The sequence below is a fragment of the Varanus komodoensis genome, unplaced genomic scaffold, assembly GCF_004798865.1.
Source record: "Varanus komodoensis strain SLA01 unplaced genomic scaffold, ASM479886v1 scaffold22, whole genome shotgun sequence".
Taxonomy (NCBI): Eukaryota; Metazoa; Chordata; class Lepidosauria; order Squamata; family Varanidae; genus Varanus; species Varanus komodoensis.
This window is the reverse complement of record NW_025335606.1, coordinates 19,328,748-19,347,300: the sequence shown is the minus strand read 5'-3', so window position 1 is coordinate 19,347,300 and position 18,553 is coordinate 19,328,748. Positions and strand designations below refer to the sequence as shown.

General features: G+C 43.2%; 1 protein-coding gene across 4 annotated transcripts in view; it reads right to left on the bottom strand.

The window, feature by feature from the left end:
* Positions 1 to 7,372: 7,372 nt before the first annotated feature.
* Positions 7,373 to 18,553, bottom strand: part of LOC123024052 (GEM interacting protein) — a 65,049-nt gene continuing 53,868 nt past the window's right edge. For 3 of the 4 annotated variants that reach the window (XM_044431327.1, XM_044431326.1, XM_044431325.1), the window contains 6 exons: positions 18,072 to 18,260; positions 16,797 to 16,934; positions 14,695 to 14,891; positions 12,293 to 12,569; positions 11,201 to 11,360; positions 7,373 to 9,100 (listed from right to left, as the gene is read on the bottom strand). In XM_044431327.1, the coding sequence (XP_044287262.1) occupies positions 8,709 to 9,100; positions 11,201 to 11,360; positions 12,293 to 12,569; positions 14,695 to 14,891; positions 16,797 to 16,934; positions 18,072 to 18,260 (1,353 nt within the window). In that variant the 3' untranslated portion in view covers positions 7,373 to 8,708. The remainder of the gene's footprint in view (positions 9,101 to 11,200; positions 11,361 to 12,292; positions 12,570 to 14,694; positions 14,892 to 16,796; positions 16,935 to 18,071; positions 18,261 to 18,553) is intronic. The other variant, XM_044431328.1, reaches the window with a different exon arrangement.

Sequence of the window (18,553 nt, the reverse complement as noted above, 5' to 3'; positions counted from 1 at the left end):
ACCTGTATGCCAGTTCCAGCTCCATACCTGCTAGCTGGTAGTCACAACAGTGCAGGCCCTAATTGCCCACCGTGCCTTTGATGTGGAATTTCTCTATGGGAGAAAAGCTGCATCAAATGCAGTTACCATTTCAATTTTCCACAATGCTGTGGAGCAGGACTTTGCAAGGGGCATTGCGGGTAATAAAACTGCTGGATGGCTCCCAGACTCAGCCACCAAGCATCAGTGGGTGGCTGTACTGTGGTGCTGAGACCCAGACAACTGCCCAAGGATACTTGGTACTGTTTATCCCCTAGCCTGTCTTTTTCACAACCAAGCTCATTTTCAGTGTTGGGACCAAAGTAGAAGAATAGTGGCTAGGGCTTGGGGCTCTGTAGCGCTTCTGGGGTGACCTGTATTTTAAGACAGTCCACAAATTTGATAGTTCTGCCCCTTGCTTTTCTGATCTCCTTTGAATTCCCATTTACAATATCCTTGCCAGTGTACTCATACTATTTCTGGCTATGGGGCTACATGAAGGAGGGGCCTGGTTACTCCCGCAATGGCGGCCATGGCTGCAGGTTCTTGCCTAAAGGGATGTTCTACAAGAGACAACTTTGAAGACAGTGAGTGGGTGTCCCCAGCTGAACAGAACCACAAGAAATGTCTCTTGGCATCCCTCATGTGTTTTGTCAGGGAGAGAGCAGTTTTTATGCTTTTGCCCTTCAGCCATAGGCTCCCGCACGCTGCCTTTGTTTTTCCTTTCCAGACATTAAGCAGAAAGGCATGGTAAATGACATTTTAGGGCACTGCAGGCATCCGACATTAAACCTGACAGAGAGGAGGAGAGAAGGCCGTCTTTAGCGACATAATTCTTACAAAAGTGAAAAAGCATGTGGAGTCTGCTTCCTTGTACTGTTTCTTTTTACTCCTCATGCAATGGAAAGCCTCCACCCACTGGGCCTCAGCCAAGTCCAGAGTGGTTTGAAACTATGTGGATCAATGCGAGCCTGTTTGGGGAGGGCAGCTTCCTTGCAGTTTTTTTGTTTTCATTGACAATAGGAAATGGTGCCAGAGAAAATGAACTCTTGGTTGAAAAGAGCTGGGCCTGGTGTCACAGTTTCACAAACACCACACTTCACCCGAAGGTGAGTGCTGACACTGGCATATTGCACAAGACTATCGCTCATCCATCCCTCATTTGAGCTTCCCAGCTCTGGATTAATTTCATCTGAGCTATGTACACAACCAGCTGTCCCCAACCCAGGGCCCTCCAGATTTTGGACCACACCTCACATCATACTCAGCCAGTACAGCTAATGACCATACCACCTAAGGTGATGGGAGTTAAAAATCCAACACATCTGGAGGGCAGCTAGCAGGTAAGCCCAACAGAAGGCCCTTTACGAAGGGCCCACTCAAAAATGGAGCTGGGGTAGAGGTGGCATGGAGAAAACTGACCTGCACCCACTGCTTCTAGTGGTTTAGTAATAACCCACATTCTAAGAGCTAATCCTTTGCTCAATGCAGGATTTAAATCTCCCATTCAGATTTTAACCAGGCCTGATCCTGCTTAGCAGCCAGGATTAGGCAGAACCAGACACTTGTTTCTATACAAAAGCTCAGGAGCCTCTTCCTCTCCATTTTATTCTTATATCACCCCTGTAAGGTAGGTCAGGCTAAGATTGGCCCAAAGTCACCTAGTAAACCTGATGGCTGAGTGGGGAATTGAAGGGTTCTTGTCCAGCACCCTAATCCCTATACCATGCTGGTTCTCATCATTGTAGGCTTCTCCTTGGCAGAATTCTACCCTAATGGGAAAGGCCTCCATCTCTATCAACTGACCTATTTGTTAATAGAAATTAATTCTCTTCTGCCACCTAATAGAAGGTTTGCAATGTGGGTGAGTGGGGGTTCTTGGGATTGCTATGAGGGAGGAACCAGCAAACCAATCAAATCACACCTTCATAATCCTGATCTACCCCTACCCCACAAGCTTGTAATTTAGAGTTTTAAAAAGATTCAGAAAACTTGAAGTCTTTAGGGTCATATATAGTTTGGTCCTAAAGATGGTAAGCAGAAATAAGATGTTAAATGTGTCACTTTAGGTCCCATGAATCTTCTAAAAACTCTAAATAGCAGGCTTGTGGTGGCTACATGAGGATCAGGATTGAGAGTGTGGCATGTGTTTTTCAAATGCTTTCCTCCCCCACTGTGGTCCAAAGCCACTCTTGCAATCTGCTGTTAGCTTTAGGAGGGAAATGCTAATACTAAAAGGACTAAGTTGGTGGAAGCAGACCCCTCTCATGTAAAACTATAGATTGATGGAGTCAGACCACTGAAATGAGAACCTGCCTCAAGTGTAAGAGATGGCTATAGGGATTGTATATTTAAATATTATTCCATTAAAAAACAAAGGAAACATAATCTGCAAATTCTTGTAAATAGTATGTCACAGAGAATGCTACACCAAACCTTTCTTTGCCATCTATGTCTATGTACAAGGAGTTTTCATATCCTTCAAGCAGTTTCCACAAATGCACAACCTGAAGTATCAAGTCTGAAGTAGTACAAAAAGTTTTACCTCTAGACCTTTATAAACTTGCCCCCAAAACTTTGTAATATGGGAAAGAAGTCAGTGATTGTAGACCAATTCCAGATAGATGCTTTCAGTGAGCTATCGAGCCCTGAACAATGGCAAAAGACTTGTTGCCAGAAGCATTTGTTTGGGTGCGGTCATAAAAATGGCCAACAATTAGTTTGTCCAAGGCTGATACATCAGAGGTGATTGAGAGTGGGCACTATGATACAAGGAGGGCAGAGAGAAAGACTGTGTCTATCCAAAATGGGGCGGGGGGGGGGGAGCCTTGGAACTGCTACCAAGACGGTTCTCTGTATGTAGCACACAATCCATGCATTCTTGGAGTACTTCCATCTTTGGTCCTTTAGCACTTCTTCTATGCTTTAAAAAAATATGTGTATGTTGCCATTGATTTTATTCCCATTCCCCATACACTTACCAATTCAGCTTTGTTCTCTTTAGTTTCCCATGGCTTCTCTCCTTACAACCATTTTTGAAAACCTGGTACAGTACCAGTAGGCAGATTCTGAACAAATTCATTTGAAAACTCAAAAGTCATGCCCACAAAGGATCATGCATACTTGAGTTCTCTGGCCACTTGGAAATCACCAAAAAAGAGAAAACAGGTCACCATAAAACAATTATAGCATATGATACAGTTTTGCAAAACATGGGCACATCCTAATTTATACAGAGGCACAAAAGTAGAAATTGTAATTTAAAGAGCAATACAGTGTATCTCACCGTTATGCAGAAGGCAGTAACCAGGTGACATGTGGCTGGTAAGGAATAGATGAGGGAAAGGTTGCTGCCAAAACTCTCAGCTATAATTCTCCCAGCAATAGGCTTCACATAGGTGCAGAGTGCATATGTGTGAAGCACAGAAACTGCGAAGGCAGTGGCTTAGTTATTGGTAGTAAGAGCTTTAAAACAGAACATGCTGATATTTTGACCCCAGCCTTTTGCCTTTGGCCCTGCTCCCCACCAGAAAGCAGTCTCCCCGAAAGCTACTCTGAAATGATATTTGGCCCTCTGGCTGAAAATAATCCAACTCCTCAGAAGGTGTGAAATAATAACAAAAAGGGGAGTGTGACTGAGCATGCTCCAAATATGCTCTAAGAATCTGTCCATCTAGCAATATGGGGGAGAAGGGCTTCTAGGGCAGAGTACATGACTTCCGAATGAGACTTCAGCCCTTGAAATTAATCACTGGAGAGACTAGGAGGTACAGACTATCATAGAATAATTCTGAAGTAGTTACCCCTGGAAAGCCAAGCTAAGTGCTGACATACCTTAAAACAGCCATTCATGCATTGCATCATAGTTTTTGTGGCTTTAATTTTTTTGGGATGCCTGCTTACATATAGGTCCCAATTACATTGACTAGATAGAGATTAGTTCTTCAAGGCACTCTGGCAAGTTGGCTTCGATATGTTTCTTTAAATTATACAGTGACTGTAATCTTTTTACAAGACAGTTGAAATTGGCATTTTGTACATCCATGCAGCAGGGGAACAAGCTGGATGACCTTTCTTCCCTCCCAACCAAGTTTGATTTAGGGAGAACCCCAGAGTGGATATTTATTTGAAATGGCTCCCTGGAAACACACAGCAAGGCTGGGAGAAGGCAGACTGCCTACAACACAAATCCAAATATTAAAAGGCACCGACTTCCTTCACATGTGTGAGGCTGGCCATAAACACCTTGGTCACCGAAGCAGAGAGGCAGGTAGAATAACCAGTGCAAAATGAAAGCATTTCCCAGGGAAAAGTAGTGGAGGGGAGGGAATTGATATGCACTGAATAGTTGCAATTTAAAAAAGGTAATCTCCAACTAAGTTAGGTTACAGCTCTTTCAAAGCAGCAAGTCATTTAAATTTGGCTTGCAGTTCCTGGCCAATGGATCCTATCTTACTTTAGTGTTACTCCAGATGTGCTTTCTGTGTGATGGCCACTTTTCTATGCCCAAACAGCCTCTGGGATGGGGTAAATTTTTGTTTCTGTAACAGTGAGGAGTGTGGGAGAGAGGAATACATTTTCCATTTTAAAAAGAAATGGCAAATATGTATCTTAGCATAGCCTTGAAATTGCTAAGTAAAAACAAAACTTTTTAAAGGAAATCTTCCTGTGAAGTATAGACATTGGAGAGTGGTAGAAAATGGAGAGCTAAACACAATGGCCATTTACAGATTGTCATAAAGGAAGAAATGTATCACCAAAAAACAAGGGAACAGACCTGGAAAATAATTTCATGAGCTAATTTACATGTTTAGATGTAATGTCAGAAGTAATTGCTATAATTTAAAGAGAAATACAATGCAAGAAATACAAGGCTCAGTCTGTTGTCCAGGGGACTGAGGGTTGAGGCCTCTCTGTAGTCCCTTCTTATGGTAGTTGACCTTTAAACTAGGTTTGGATCAGACTGCCCTTCAAACAGAGAACTGTCTTTAGTAAAGACTCAAGTCCAGCCTGCATTTGAACTGGTGACTGCTGGCACAGAAAGCCAAACTAAGTCCTATAAGCAAAACTGGATCTGAGAACATCTTAAAAAAACAACAAAATACTATCATGGGAGGGCCTGATTAATCTCACCTGTGCTGATTTCTTAGTGCAAACCACACATCCACCAGCTGCTATTGACCACAGTGAAGGAAACATACAGATGTTTGTTGAACTGACAGTGCATATTAGCAGAATAAGAATCCTTTTTTCAAGACATTTTGTTGCTTGGTGTCCTTAAAGCATCTGAAAACACACCAGGAAGACACCATGCAGTCCTGATCTGTGCCTGTTCCTTTAATATACTCAACCCAGGCAGTGAGTGAGAATTGTCAGCCAGGACAATACACATTGTGTTGTCTTATAGATGGGAAGGCCCTAACATCTTCACTCTCCCCACATCCACTGCTTGACAAGTAAGGATGTAGTTTGTGACCCTCTAGCTTAGATTGTAGTAATTATGTTAGTTTACTTATCTACAGTTCTGCTATTTGTTCACATAACAGGATGGAGTTTAAGAAACATACTTCTGGCATCTGAAATTCTCATCAGCAGACTCCCCCTGCTGGGAGTTAACCAAGATGCCAGAGAAGGTTCAGAGTATGCCCTTGTGCATAACATATGCACATAACAAGGCAGACTAGTGGAATTCGTCATGTGCTACCTTGTTCACTTTGCTGCTGTGGGCATATATCTCAGTAGAGGAAGCCAGAGCAAATACCAATTGGCAACCTCCACTGTTATGTGTGAGGAAGTCATTCTGACCAAAGATTGCTGTGTGCTCATATGCCTAGAAGAGACTTGGGCACACAGGCAATTATGCAAGTGCCCAAGTCTGACTCTCAATTTTTAAACAGCATTTAGAACAGGTAATCACCACTACAATTCTGGCTAATCCTGCTTTCTCTGAAATGAAACAAAATGACTATGCCAATAGTTTAGTGGCAGATGCAGTTAGGGTGCAGTGGTTGAGGATGGCAAGCTTGATCAATATAGAAACATAGAAACAGAGTGAGTCAGAAGGGGGTCTCCCGGGCCATCTAGTCTGACCTCCAGCACCAGCCTGGTTGCCAAGTTGGTGGGCCCGACTGTCCCATAAGTAATGATGAGATACTTGAGAACATAGAATAGGAATCCAGTGGGACCAAAAGCCCATAATTTAATCTGCAGCAATGTATAAACATTAAACACCACTTTATCAGAGAAGTGGAAACTGAGCAATCAATCACAAGATTCTTCCTCTCTCTGTTTCTTTCTTCATATCAATTTATTTACTTTGTAATTGCTATCCAAACTGCTAGGATGCATTTTGCTGACCAGATATGAGTGAGGAACCCAGATATGGTTTAGAAGATTCTTTGGCAGAATGAAAAAGATCTTATGTACCTCTCTCTGGTTTTACAGTTCTTATGATTCTGCAGCTGCTGCAGACTTCACCAACCTGGTGCTAATTAGGAACAGTAGGAGTTGTAGTTCAACATGTGGGGGGCACTGGATTGAGGAAGGCTGTTCTATAGCCCTCAGCCCTACCTCCATTCTTCAATGCATGGTGTTGAAGAGGTAACAAATTATATTCAAGGTTGACAAAAATCCATACAGTTGGCCTAGATGCTGAGGGTGCAGCTAGTTCCTCAGTATTCATTGCTTGCTGATTTATGTTTATCAGCTGCCATATCCTCCAGCAACCATAACAGTATATCTGCATTAAAGCAAAAGCATATGTCAATTTAACACTGGTTTGGCATTAATTTATAGCCTGGCCTATGGCTCACTTGCAGCATGAGCATTCATATTGAAGACCTGCTGAGGGTGAGGATGGAAATGCTTTGGGATTTGCATTACTTCAGCACTGGATTGTTCCATACTGCTATTCGATTTCTCTTCTGAAAGGCACTTACCATGTTCTGCTGCTTCCTACACTGAGAAAATTTCCATGTAGGAAATTGCAAGTGGCCAATATAGAGTCACAAAGGCACAAATGTTTCAGTTCATGTACTCAGGTTGGAAGCCTGACCTGCTGGTAGATATCCACAGAGGATACATATAGTTGGAATGGCCCCTTATGACTCAGACATGGACCTTTATATCCTAATGAAATGGGAGACAATTACGGCTCATCCTACAGGACACAAAGAGTGCTACACAAGAGGGGAGGTGGCTGATAGATCTGGGAGAGAAGCAGCAGGGAGATCAACAGCTGCCTATAGAAAAGGCCATGCCCAGTGTCCATGTTGCAAGCTTCATGCATAGGGAAGCAGACATATGTGATAGCATACAAATGTAACACAACAGAACTTCCAGCATGGAAGTGATATCATTATAAGAAATTCATTGTATACAGAGCAGTAAAAGTTCCACACACAACCTACAAAGAAATGAGTGCAGCCATGCTGATACTATAACAGCCTTGCAAGAACATCTCATCTCAGCTGTCCACCCACTCAGTGCTGCAGCTAAACATTCTCTCAAGAACATGCACTTTCACCCATGTTTTTGCTTTCCTCCTAATTAATAGCATACCAGTACTCAACAGAGAGCTGCCACACATCCATGGGGATGTGTAGGCTGAAATTCTAGACAAGCACAAGCACAAGAGAGCAGAAAACACAGGAAATTATAGTAGGAACAAAATTCAGCTTCCTGGAAATCTGTTTTTGAACACCACCACCATCACCACCACCACCAACTTCTCTGAGGATGGCAAATATTTGCTTGAAATTAGTGAGCAATGCCATTTGAAATCTCAGATGCTAGAGAGGTAAGTAAATATTCCAGGAGTCAGAAGTGGTACTTCAGTACCTTTTGTAGCTCTTTTCCCTTCTACATAAATAGGATGTGCTGAATAAATTATACACAATATTTTTTTTAAAGCAGAATGATGGAAAATGTAAAAATTTAGAAACACCTGCTTTCTTGATAATTCTGGCATATTAAACCTCAGGTTATAGGCAGCCCTGCTTATGTCATTTGGGTCCAGTCCCCCAGTATAGCTACGTCACCACCATTTCCAAACATACCCAGCACAACTGGAAAACCCACACCTCAGCAATCCTGGATTTCACCTGTTCTTTACTCCTTGGAGGTAGACTCTCTGCATCAGCCTGCAACTGTGGGTTTGTAGCCTATGCTATCTCAGTCTGATTTGGTCTCTGTATTTTGGACATAGCTGGGCAAACACACTGTAAGCCAGTAGTAGAATGCAGTAGCTAAATCTGAAGGAGGAATCATCCCTCCACAGGTGTTTCCAGATAAAGCTTTTATTGTGCAATCACCATGCCCCATTCACAAAATTTTACATGGGTCCAGGGGACCCAGTTTTCTACCTGTAACCCTCCTGTGTTTTCCCCATTTGTCTTTTTTCTTTCCATTAAGAAAAAAATCTATTAAGAAAGAAAAAATGGAGTATCTGCACAATGTCTTTTAACAGGTAGTGCTAAGAACCCTGTATGTACAAGCCCCAATATTTGTGGAAGAGACACCCAGCGCTGTTTCTTTTCCATTTACCAAGCCTACTGATCGGTTGATAGAGAAACAAAGATTGCCATTTTCTGCTTCTGGAGAATTATGTTCTGGCCATTCCAAACTTTATCCAAGAAGTGGGAGTTTTGTCCTGTGTCCACTTTGTGTCCTAAAAAGGAAGATGCAATGGCTCAAGCATCTGTGTTGCTACCTTCTGGAGCATCCAGAGAGTTTCCTTGCAACAGTGTCTCCAGCTCATTTGGACAGCCATCTTGATTATCATTAACAGGATGGAGCTTGGAGACAATCCTAGCAGTCTCTGGAGTGATCTCAAAGTGCTTGCATTTCCCACGGGTGTCTGGTGATGAACTGCGGCTGCTTGTTCCTGGCTCCAGAAGACCACTTACTGCCTCAGAGTTAGACAGGGCAGTGACCAGCAAGGGTAGGGTAGAAACTCTGGGGATCATGGTGCGAGCATGTTTCACTGGCATTCGGCTGAAGCGTCCTCTGGGATGTGGGCTGAGCATGGTATCTGGGTCAAGCAGAGAGTCCTTCTGTTTGGCACAGTTCCTGCTGTTCAGCTCTGAGTGAAAAGAAGATACACTAGAGGGAATTAGGGAATAGGATGGCCTGTTTAACGTATTCATCCGAGACAACATACTTGATGCCTGCCTAAAAACTACGGTTTTAAAGGGTTGCCTGGATCACTCTGCAGAAGCAAAAAGAACATTCCCAATGTAAGTCTTCATTATGGCAGGAGACAGAAAATCTGTCCCTTCCAATCAGTGCAATAGCAGTTGGCATGTGCAGTCCTGCCAGTAATGGAGGTAAATACATCAGCCATCTATTTTTTGTAGGTTTTTTGTTCCCTAGAGCATATGTGCATTACAAATTTGCATCAGGTCAATGCTGTCATAAGTACCTAAGAAGAACTTTGCTGGATTCCTTTAGCCAGAATCCTTTATAGTGGCCCACCAATTTTTTCCTCAGGGAAGCCTGTCAGGGCTTTCTTCAAGGAACTCTGGGAACCTTAGTTGATGCAAGTGATGAGAATTTGATGCTACAGATCCTCTCTCTTATCCCATCCCCAGCAGGACTATAATTCTCACGGTTCCCCGGGAAAGGAAATGGCTGTTAAATCCACTACAAACTATCTCAGTTGTAGTCTAGATATATGTGCCTTGGGCCTTCCACAAGGTTGAAACTGTGCATTTATTTTTTCTGCATCAGTTGTTCAAGCCCACATCAGTTTCAGCATTAATGCTTATCCGGCCCATAAGGACTGAGCTACTGTTCTTCCTCTCTGCTATAAAAGCCACTCTGAGAAGAAAGTGCTGACTTTTCCACAGTCTCTAGTTCTGAATAAAGGAGAACAGAAGTTGCTGTTCTTGAAAGGCTGCTGTATTCAGCTCTTTCCACCTAGGTAGGCAGAGGTCATTACATTGAATTCCAGCAGGCTGAGATCAGCAATGGACTGGATGTTGTCTAACACATCTAAACTTATTCTAGACATGACAAAAATAGTCTTAAGTATAAGACAAGTAGAATTCAGTCTATTGAAATGGGATGGGATAGGAATGGGATGGCAATTCCTTTAAAAATCAGGTTAACATTTGGGGAATGTTCCTGGACTCAGGTTAGCTCCTGGTTCCCAGGTGTCAGCTTTGTCAAGAAGGACTTTTGCCCTGCTTAGGATGGTGAACTGTATCATTTCTTCAGGGATACAGCTTGGCTATGGCCACTCATGTGCCAATCAGGGTAAGATTACTGGAATAAACTTTACATGTGGATGCCTTTGGAAACCATTCTGAATCTGTGCTGCAGTGATGATTTTGATCAGCAATAGTATTTGGGAGTAGTCATGTCTGACTAATCTGGTCTGAGGGTGGGATTTCCTCAGCTTGGCTCCCTGGACTTTGGCACATTTCTTCTTTGCCCTGAGTCTGCCTCACAATGAGCATTTGCACAGCCATCCACCAGGAAGCAAGTCCAATTGCATGGATATCACTAGTAAGGCCAGCTCGTACACATGTAGTCCTCTGCCTGCACACCTGCTATGCAAGCAGAGTTCTGCTACTTGCCATCTGCATGCCTACACTGTAAGCACAGTCCTGCGTGTGCACACATGGCTTGCAGACTTTGCATACTTTGGGCTGGCCTCATTTACAGGTGAAGAGCATATAACAAACATCCCTTCTTTGACCACTCTGATCAAAACAGACAAAGCCAACTCTACAGCCAAAGTATCTAGGGGAAGAGCATGCAGGTACCTGGAGGTTATGAGAAGGAATGCATTAATAGTCTGCGGGAGGGGGTAGTTGAGCCAGCTGTTTTAAACTTGCTGAATTCAAAACATTATCCCCAGAATGTAGGACATGGAATAATCAATTCAATTCGTGACAACCCAGATTCATGTTGGACATCAGGAAGAGCTTCTTCACTGTCAGAGCCATACAACAGTGGAACAGCTGCCTAGAGAGGTGGTGAGCTCTCCCACACTAGAGGCATTCAAGGCAAAAATGGACAGTCATCTGAGTGGGATGGTGTAGCATGGTGTCCTGCAACAGCAGGGAGTTGGACTCTATGGCCTTCATGGCTCCTTCCAACTCTACTATTCTATGATTCTGTAAAAGTATTGACTACAATTTCCTAAGAGCTTGTTTTTACAGAGGACAAAAATTACCTACGGTGTCTCTTGTTACAGTGCAGGGTGTTTGCTCCATATTGTGCTTCTCTGTGGCTTCAGTGGAAGAAAAGACTTCAGCAACAACACCACCATCATCATCATTGTCATCATCATCTTCATCAAGCTCAAGATCAAGATCAAGATTAGGAAGGAGTTTCTGTTGGAAAAAGCAGTGCCTGTGAATGGTGTGCTGAACACTCCTAGCAACTTTGTGAAGCTGTGGTCACTCAAAGAAAACCATTGGTAAAGCAGACAGGGCCTGAAAGAGGTGAGTCATAGCCAGATTTTTTTTTTTTTTGAGGGGAGGGGAAGTATAATTAGAAGTTTTTATTTCACCACTTTAAAGTTGAGTGCCACATCATAACATTTCTGCACTCCCTACTGTAATAGAATGATTATGCAGACTGCAGTCTTGATATTTCCCCTGAAACAACTATTTTATTATATTTTTATTTTATTTTTTTCTAAGTCATCACTTCTACTTTTGATGTTTGATAGTATCTCATTGTTCTTTTGTGCTAGCAGAAGTGAGTGCAGTGTGCGTATGTGTGTGCACATGCATATGTGTGTGAGAGAGAGAGGTTCATATATATGATTTTTAGAGTGGGGAAAACAGTAATTGACTGCAAAGGTGAAAGAAAACACTTTTAAATGGATGTATTTGCATTATTCTGCTATTCCACAGTGCCACCTGGTGGTTATCTAGTGGGAAAGCAGGAAAGAACATGTTCTTTGTGTAGAGCTTGGATTTCAATTCTTTGACAAAACAGAAAGTAGGCACAGCAGAGTTACAGCCCTGTGTAGAAAAGCTCACAGCCCTCCCTGCCTTCAAAGCTACAGAACAATGTGATGCCTTCATCTTCCTCAAGGTCCTTTTATAGTTGGTGGTTCCAAATGAATCTGTTCTCCTGTACTTTTTCAGTCCCTGCTGCTTTCTAGTGTATCTCTTTCCTTCAAAATACTACTACTTTGAATAAGGTGCATATACATTCCTGAAGGGAAAGTGGGCAAAGGAATCAAGGAAATGCAATAGCCCCTCAAATAATGAAAAGCAGATATGTGGGACCCCCCCCCCCCAGTAATCCCTACCTTGACATCTTTTTCACTGTTTGAAAGTATTTCATTGGTATTTGTTTCTTTCAAAGAGTTGTCACGTTCACAAAGCCCAGCCGAAGGCAGGTCGTCTATCCCAAAGATCCGTTCATAGTTGAGGATGAGAAACTCAACCATTTGGGACTGGTAGCCTGACTCCACAAGGCATGACATGGAAACATAACTGCTAGCGGGAGGGCGAATTAGTGTAGGGCCGAAGATGATCCCCAGGTTGCTGGGTGACATTTTGTTCTCCTTGTACCTTTCAGCCACCCTTGGAAAGAGAAAGACAGTCGTCAAGATTTTGCAGGTGTGCTGACAAGCTGAATACTGTTTCAGAAATGAGAGACACCAGGGTATTTACACTGCATTGTCCATAGAGCAGGTAGACATTTTCATCTTGTGGTTTGTAGTACAGGAGGGAACTGGTCCTTCATCTCAGGCAGTAAGGGGCAGGGGAATGAAAGATACTTTAAACACAGAGTGGCTTAAAGCAAAGCCAAACTTCTCCCACTGTGAGGCCTGAGAAGGAGGAAGCATGAGTCTCCCCAGTTTTTTTTTTCTTTTGCAAAGAACCCTTCTTTGCTACTCTCGCCAAGGGGCTCTTCAGCTTTTTGACTTGACCATCCAAACCCAGAACTGAACTGTGTTTGGATAACATGCAAAGTCAAAACAGGGAGCTTCCTTAACCCCACAACAAATTGTGACCACTTTGTGTGGTTTATATGTCATCCCAAGTGGCTCAGAAAGCACCCCAAGGTAAGTCAGAGAGTGGTTTCACATGCTTTCCCAGTGGCTTAGCATATCATGAGAACCCAGTCACTATCCAACAGGGGCTGTAACACTTGTGCAACTATATCACACACAGTGATTTTGAGAGCAACAGTTATGCTGTCAGGGGAAGAGCTACATTTCCCCAGCAACAAAAGATAGGTGCTTGAATACAAGAAAAAAAATGCAGTACCCTTGACTTCACTGGAGGAACTCTCTGCTTCTTGCAGACCTTCTGTTTCATAGGAAGCACAGGATGCTACCTTTTATCAGGTTTGTCCATCTAGTCCAGTACTGTGTACCGTAACTCACAGTAGTTCCCCACAGTTTCAGGAAGAGAAGTCTCTTTCTTGTCACTTGCTATAGGTAGTTTATATGGAAACTGGAAATGCCAGGAATTGAACCTATCTTCTATCTATGAAAAAAGTGTTCTGGAACTGAGCAATGGCCACTCTCCAATATAAATGCCAAGTATATACTAAATGTCCATTTCCAAATGAGACTACTTGGCTGAGACTTAATACAAAAGTGATCACAGTTGTGCAAACTACCCCCCTTCTACCCTTCAGTTGCACCTGGGGCAGAATGACATGGCACATGCAGATGTGTGCAACAAAGCTCTAGCAGAAGCTTCCAAGGAAGTCAGTTTTGTGAAGGGGCATTTTAGAGGAGGGCAGTTGCTCAGGTCTTTGCATATCTCAATGCTCCTATCCTGAAAGTGCTTCATGAATTTTCCTCTCCATAGAATTCCAGAAAATGTGCTTGTGAGGACAAGTATGTGTAGAACACCATGGGGGAAGGGGAGAGCAGAGAGGGAGAAGCCGCAGGTAGGAAAGGGCTAAGTGTACCACTACAACCTTACTGATTCTTTTTTTCCCAAACTGCCTCCTCCCAAAGATATTTATTCATAGAATGGAGGTTTTCAAAGCTCACTATGTTTAGGGCATCATTATTGGATTGATTTCTCTGCTGCAGGACTACTGCATGTTGCAAATGTTTCTGTGGAAGTTTCAAAGGCACACTGAACCACACAAGAGTCTCATGTGAACTGAATGAATGCCCTGGATCACACTCAGCACTTGCTTGTGCATTTCAGTAGAGGATTAGCAGTAGCATCCTTTTTGAGGAAGCCTGTCTGAGCAACTGCAGAATCCCAGTTATCAGAATCCATGTTAGCAACCACTGTCCTAGAAGAAGTGCCTACCAAGATTCTGCTACCTGTATTTGCCTTAGTGTGTACTTTCCCTACTTTAAGAACATACAAACAGCTGATACCCTTTGTAATTATTCAAGAATCCTTGATTTGAGTTTTCTTTTTAAGCATTAGGAGATGGAAATTGTGTCTTTTAAATGTTCTACTGATGCCTGAGGCTTTGGGAGAAAGCAAGGCACAAATTGCACTTATAGGTCTCCATTTTTTGACTGTGGCCAATATTCCTAGTTCCTTTATATACAACTAAACTTTGTATGTGGGTGTTAGAATGCTTTTATAAAAATGATTTTAGCCATGTTGGGGCCCTAAAATGGGGTCTCCAATGTAGGTCCAAATAGTTTAATAGGTTCACCATATACAATCTCTTCTACAAGACAAAAGCTGAGAATTCAATGTCAGGTGCCCCACCCATTACCTGTACAGGTGAGCAATAAGGTGCCGTAAAGTGTTATAATTCGTTGCTGGCAATTTGCTCAGTAAGTCCTTTGCGGTCTTGATGGAATCTGCCCATGTCTCAGACCCATCTCCTTTTCTGTCTTCAGTTCTCTGCAAACTCCTTGAGAGGGCCATAAACTCATCATACAGCTTGTATGGAAGCACTGGGCTGGTAAGCTGTAACAAGAGTGGGGACAAGTGTCAGAACACCTTGGCCATGTTCAAAACAACTCTTAATCACCTGGGGTGCTATCTTACCTTGAGGTCCGAGTTCAGACAGGCAAGTGGTTTCCATGCATGAATGGTTTCCACCCTCCTCCATCTTTCCTCCTAATGGAGCCACTTATCTCATCAAGCCCCCTGTTCAAAATCCATCCCATGGTGGACTGCTGTTGCCTGCACTGTTTGACTTTCCTCACTGTCCCACACACTCCCCTGGGCATGACCTCAGCCAGCTGCATTTTTTGTTTTGTTTTTTCTGCTGCTCAGCAAGTGACTGCCTACTCACTAGAGTAGTGCCATCACTCTGGAATAGCACTAGAGTAGCCCTCTCCACTGCTGCCATGCTCTGTGCCAATGTACAAGCAAATGCACACATCTCTCCCTCTTCCCTTGCTGAACATTTGTCCATGGTCCCCTATGGACGGGACTTGCACACACTGCCAGGGGGCTGCCTCCCCACTGCAGCAAGGCACACAAAAGCATCAGTGTGGGCACCTGTGTTAGCGATGCAGGGAGTACATCCTGCTGGGCAGACCTTCCTGAAGAAGTGCAAGTGAGAAAGTTGCACTGGGAAAGTTTTCCAGCTGGCTGTTTGAACAGTTTGTTGCATAGCTCTGGAGGTGGGGATAGCAGGACTTGTTGACAGTCTCAAGGATTGTCAGGGACTAGATAGGACAGAGGCACAGGTGAGAGGTGGAGTGGGAGACATGGTTTCCTCGGGATGCCAGCCCTGTTGATGATCTGTGTGCTGTCCCTGTGCAGGGCAGATGTCCCAAGAGGCGACCAGAACTTCCGTGTGCAAAGCCCATTAATTGGAATGTGGTCCAATAATCAGTGTCACCCAATGAGAACAAATGGGCTTGCTCGTTCAACATTCTTTGTGACGAGAGGAGCATTATCTAAAGAACACTGGGGAGCTCAAAAGAATGCCTGAGCTCACTAAACTTTCAAGATCTATAGACATCATTCTGCAGCACCTTTGGGATCAGGAAAGCAGAAAGACAGCATCAAAAGAATTGTTCCTTCTGTTGCTGAGGAGTAAGCCCCAGCAGAGGGCTCCAGTATAGGGTTCATGACACCCAACTTTATTGCAACATGAACTCTGAGCACTGGAGTGCTGTCAGTATGAATCAAGGAAGAGGTAGGTTCACTGAGGTTGATTTTTGGCAAGTGTTCTGGCCCCAGGAAGCTCAGTTTTGAATACAGAAAGCTGGTAGTGTTATGCTTGTACTCTACAACTGTCCTACTCCCAGATTGCCCCAATCTAAAATTACATCCAGCCAATTCAAACAGCATTTAGAACAGCCCATCTTATAAACTGCTTATAGACGGAGACAGACATAAAATTATTACAACAATGGGGACATCTTGGAAATGTTGTTCCATGTTCTGGCCTAAGATACCTTGTTGAACAGAGTTCAGCTCTGATGTAACAGTTCTGCAAATTGGTAGTGGAAGCAGGAAGTGGCTGGCCTCTGTGATACTCTCAAAACTACAGAATAGTTCTGCTCTTTTATAAAATTCCCCTTTTAAAATGTAAGAATAGTTGGACAAGCAAATGTATAACAGCGTTTGTGCCAAAGGGTAGGCTGCCTGCATGATTTGTTGGTATGTATGCCTGCCTTCCCCAGTGTCCTTTAGATGATTGTGATGCAGGGAAAAAGGCAGGGTTGCACCACAACTTTGAGTTTGCATTTCATATGTTTGCTGTTTGTCCTTAGAAAAAACAAACCTCTAGATATTTGGAGGTTGTGTTGCTTGAGGAACTCCCACTGTCTGCCTAAGATACAACCCTTTGGGGAATCACTTTTAAGTACCGACAAATGCACTTCTATGGATATTTCCATCTTTCTTCTATACCTCCTTGAGGAAATGTTTGAGGATTCCAGTGATGTCATGAGGGGAATGATTGGAGAGCTCCACCAGTCTCCGGCCATTCTCAAAGGCCTGGCACAGCCTCTCCATGCGGACTTTGGCCCCACTGATGCGGTAAATTCCCTGAATAGAGGACATAAAGAATCGAATGAGATGGTATGCATGTATTTATGTGCAAACACACAGACAACTCAGCTGGTGGGATTCCAAGCACCAATATATGCATACTGTTCCTCCTCTCCTGGAACTCTGAGGGATTTCTTGTAGAACTGACACCTGGACTTAGCTGGAAATTCAGCGCTAATTAACATCATGAGAAAAAATGCATGGAACAACATCAAAGTCTTGTGATTGGCAATATCAGAGTTCCACATCCTTCTGAGCCATATTCTGTCTTCTTTATTTCTGTACAAATGCTGTGAGACTGATATATAAAGGGGTAGACAGTCTTTCTTGTCCTACCAATCAAGCACTTAGATTCTCCCAGCATGCTCTGCTTCTTATTATGTAAAAGCTTCTCATCATTTTAAACATTTCCATCAATTAACAATGCTGCCAATGGTGGCCACTGTTCCCTTTCCAATGACCTGGTTAACAGATAGTCCTAACCCACAGTATGAATTGTTTAATTCCATATTGTCATGACATGCAACTGCATGAACAATGGTTTGTTAACCACAAACAATCCAAAAAAGAACCCATGGTTTGCTGTTGGATTGTGAACTCTGGGTTGTTTAAACCATGGGCTGTCATCACACGAGAATTTTCAACCATAGGTTGTTTTGCCAGGCAATAGAGGTATCAAGCAAAAGCAGTAAAACAAATGAAAAAATCAATATCAGTTTCACCACAAGCAACTGTGTTCTCATTTGCCCTTTACCTGAACTAACACTAATAGTCAAGTATTGCCTTGCAATACTTGTTTTAGTTTGCACAATGCTATGTTTGCTGTGTTTATAGACAAGCAGCTATTCAACTAGGAAGGTGTGAAGCAGCCTTCCACTGATTCAGACTGCTGGACCATTTAGCCCAGTATTGTTGACACTGAATGACAGAGGCTTTCCTGGGCTGCAGATAGCATTCTTTCCTAGCCCTTTCTGTGTTCAGAGCAGCCGCTGTACCACTAAGTTACTATTTATCAAGCTCTTCTTGTACGGGCATTGAGACTATGGATGGACCTCACTGCTGCTGCTTGTTCTGGTTTCTTAAAGAACACAGATTATGCTGCAACAGGATTTGTGCAGAGAGGAAATCAATTACCTGCACTCCCAGGGCACGACTTTCTATCTCCGAGGTACACTTCACCACAATGAATGGCACCTCTTCTGGGAAATCCCGTGGTACTTGAAGAAAGTCAATCCCAAAAAGTGACACTCGAGCTGGCAGCTTCTGGTGACCACAATTGATGAGAAGACTCTCCAGGCATTTCTTGTGACAGGTCATCAAGCACTGCAAGTAGCCCACAAATACTGAGTTAGTCTGGCTCGGCTCTCTCGCAGTCCAGAAGATGCCCCATTCTTATTTTTCACACCTCAATAGTCTGAGAAGTGCTCAACATACTAGCAGCAGGGGGACACATTGGTGTTTGCAGGATTACTTGTCTTCTTAGGCTAAGCACAGGCTGTTTCTGATATGGCCACAGTCTTAATACACATAGCAATCTCACGTTAGAGCTACACACATAACATTGTTTTACATTTTATAATTAAATGGTAAAGAATGTAATAGATATGAATACCACA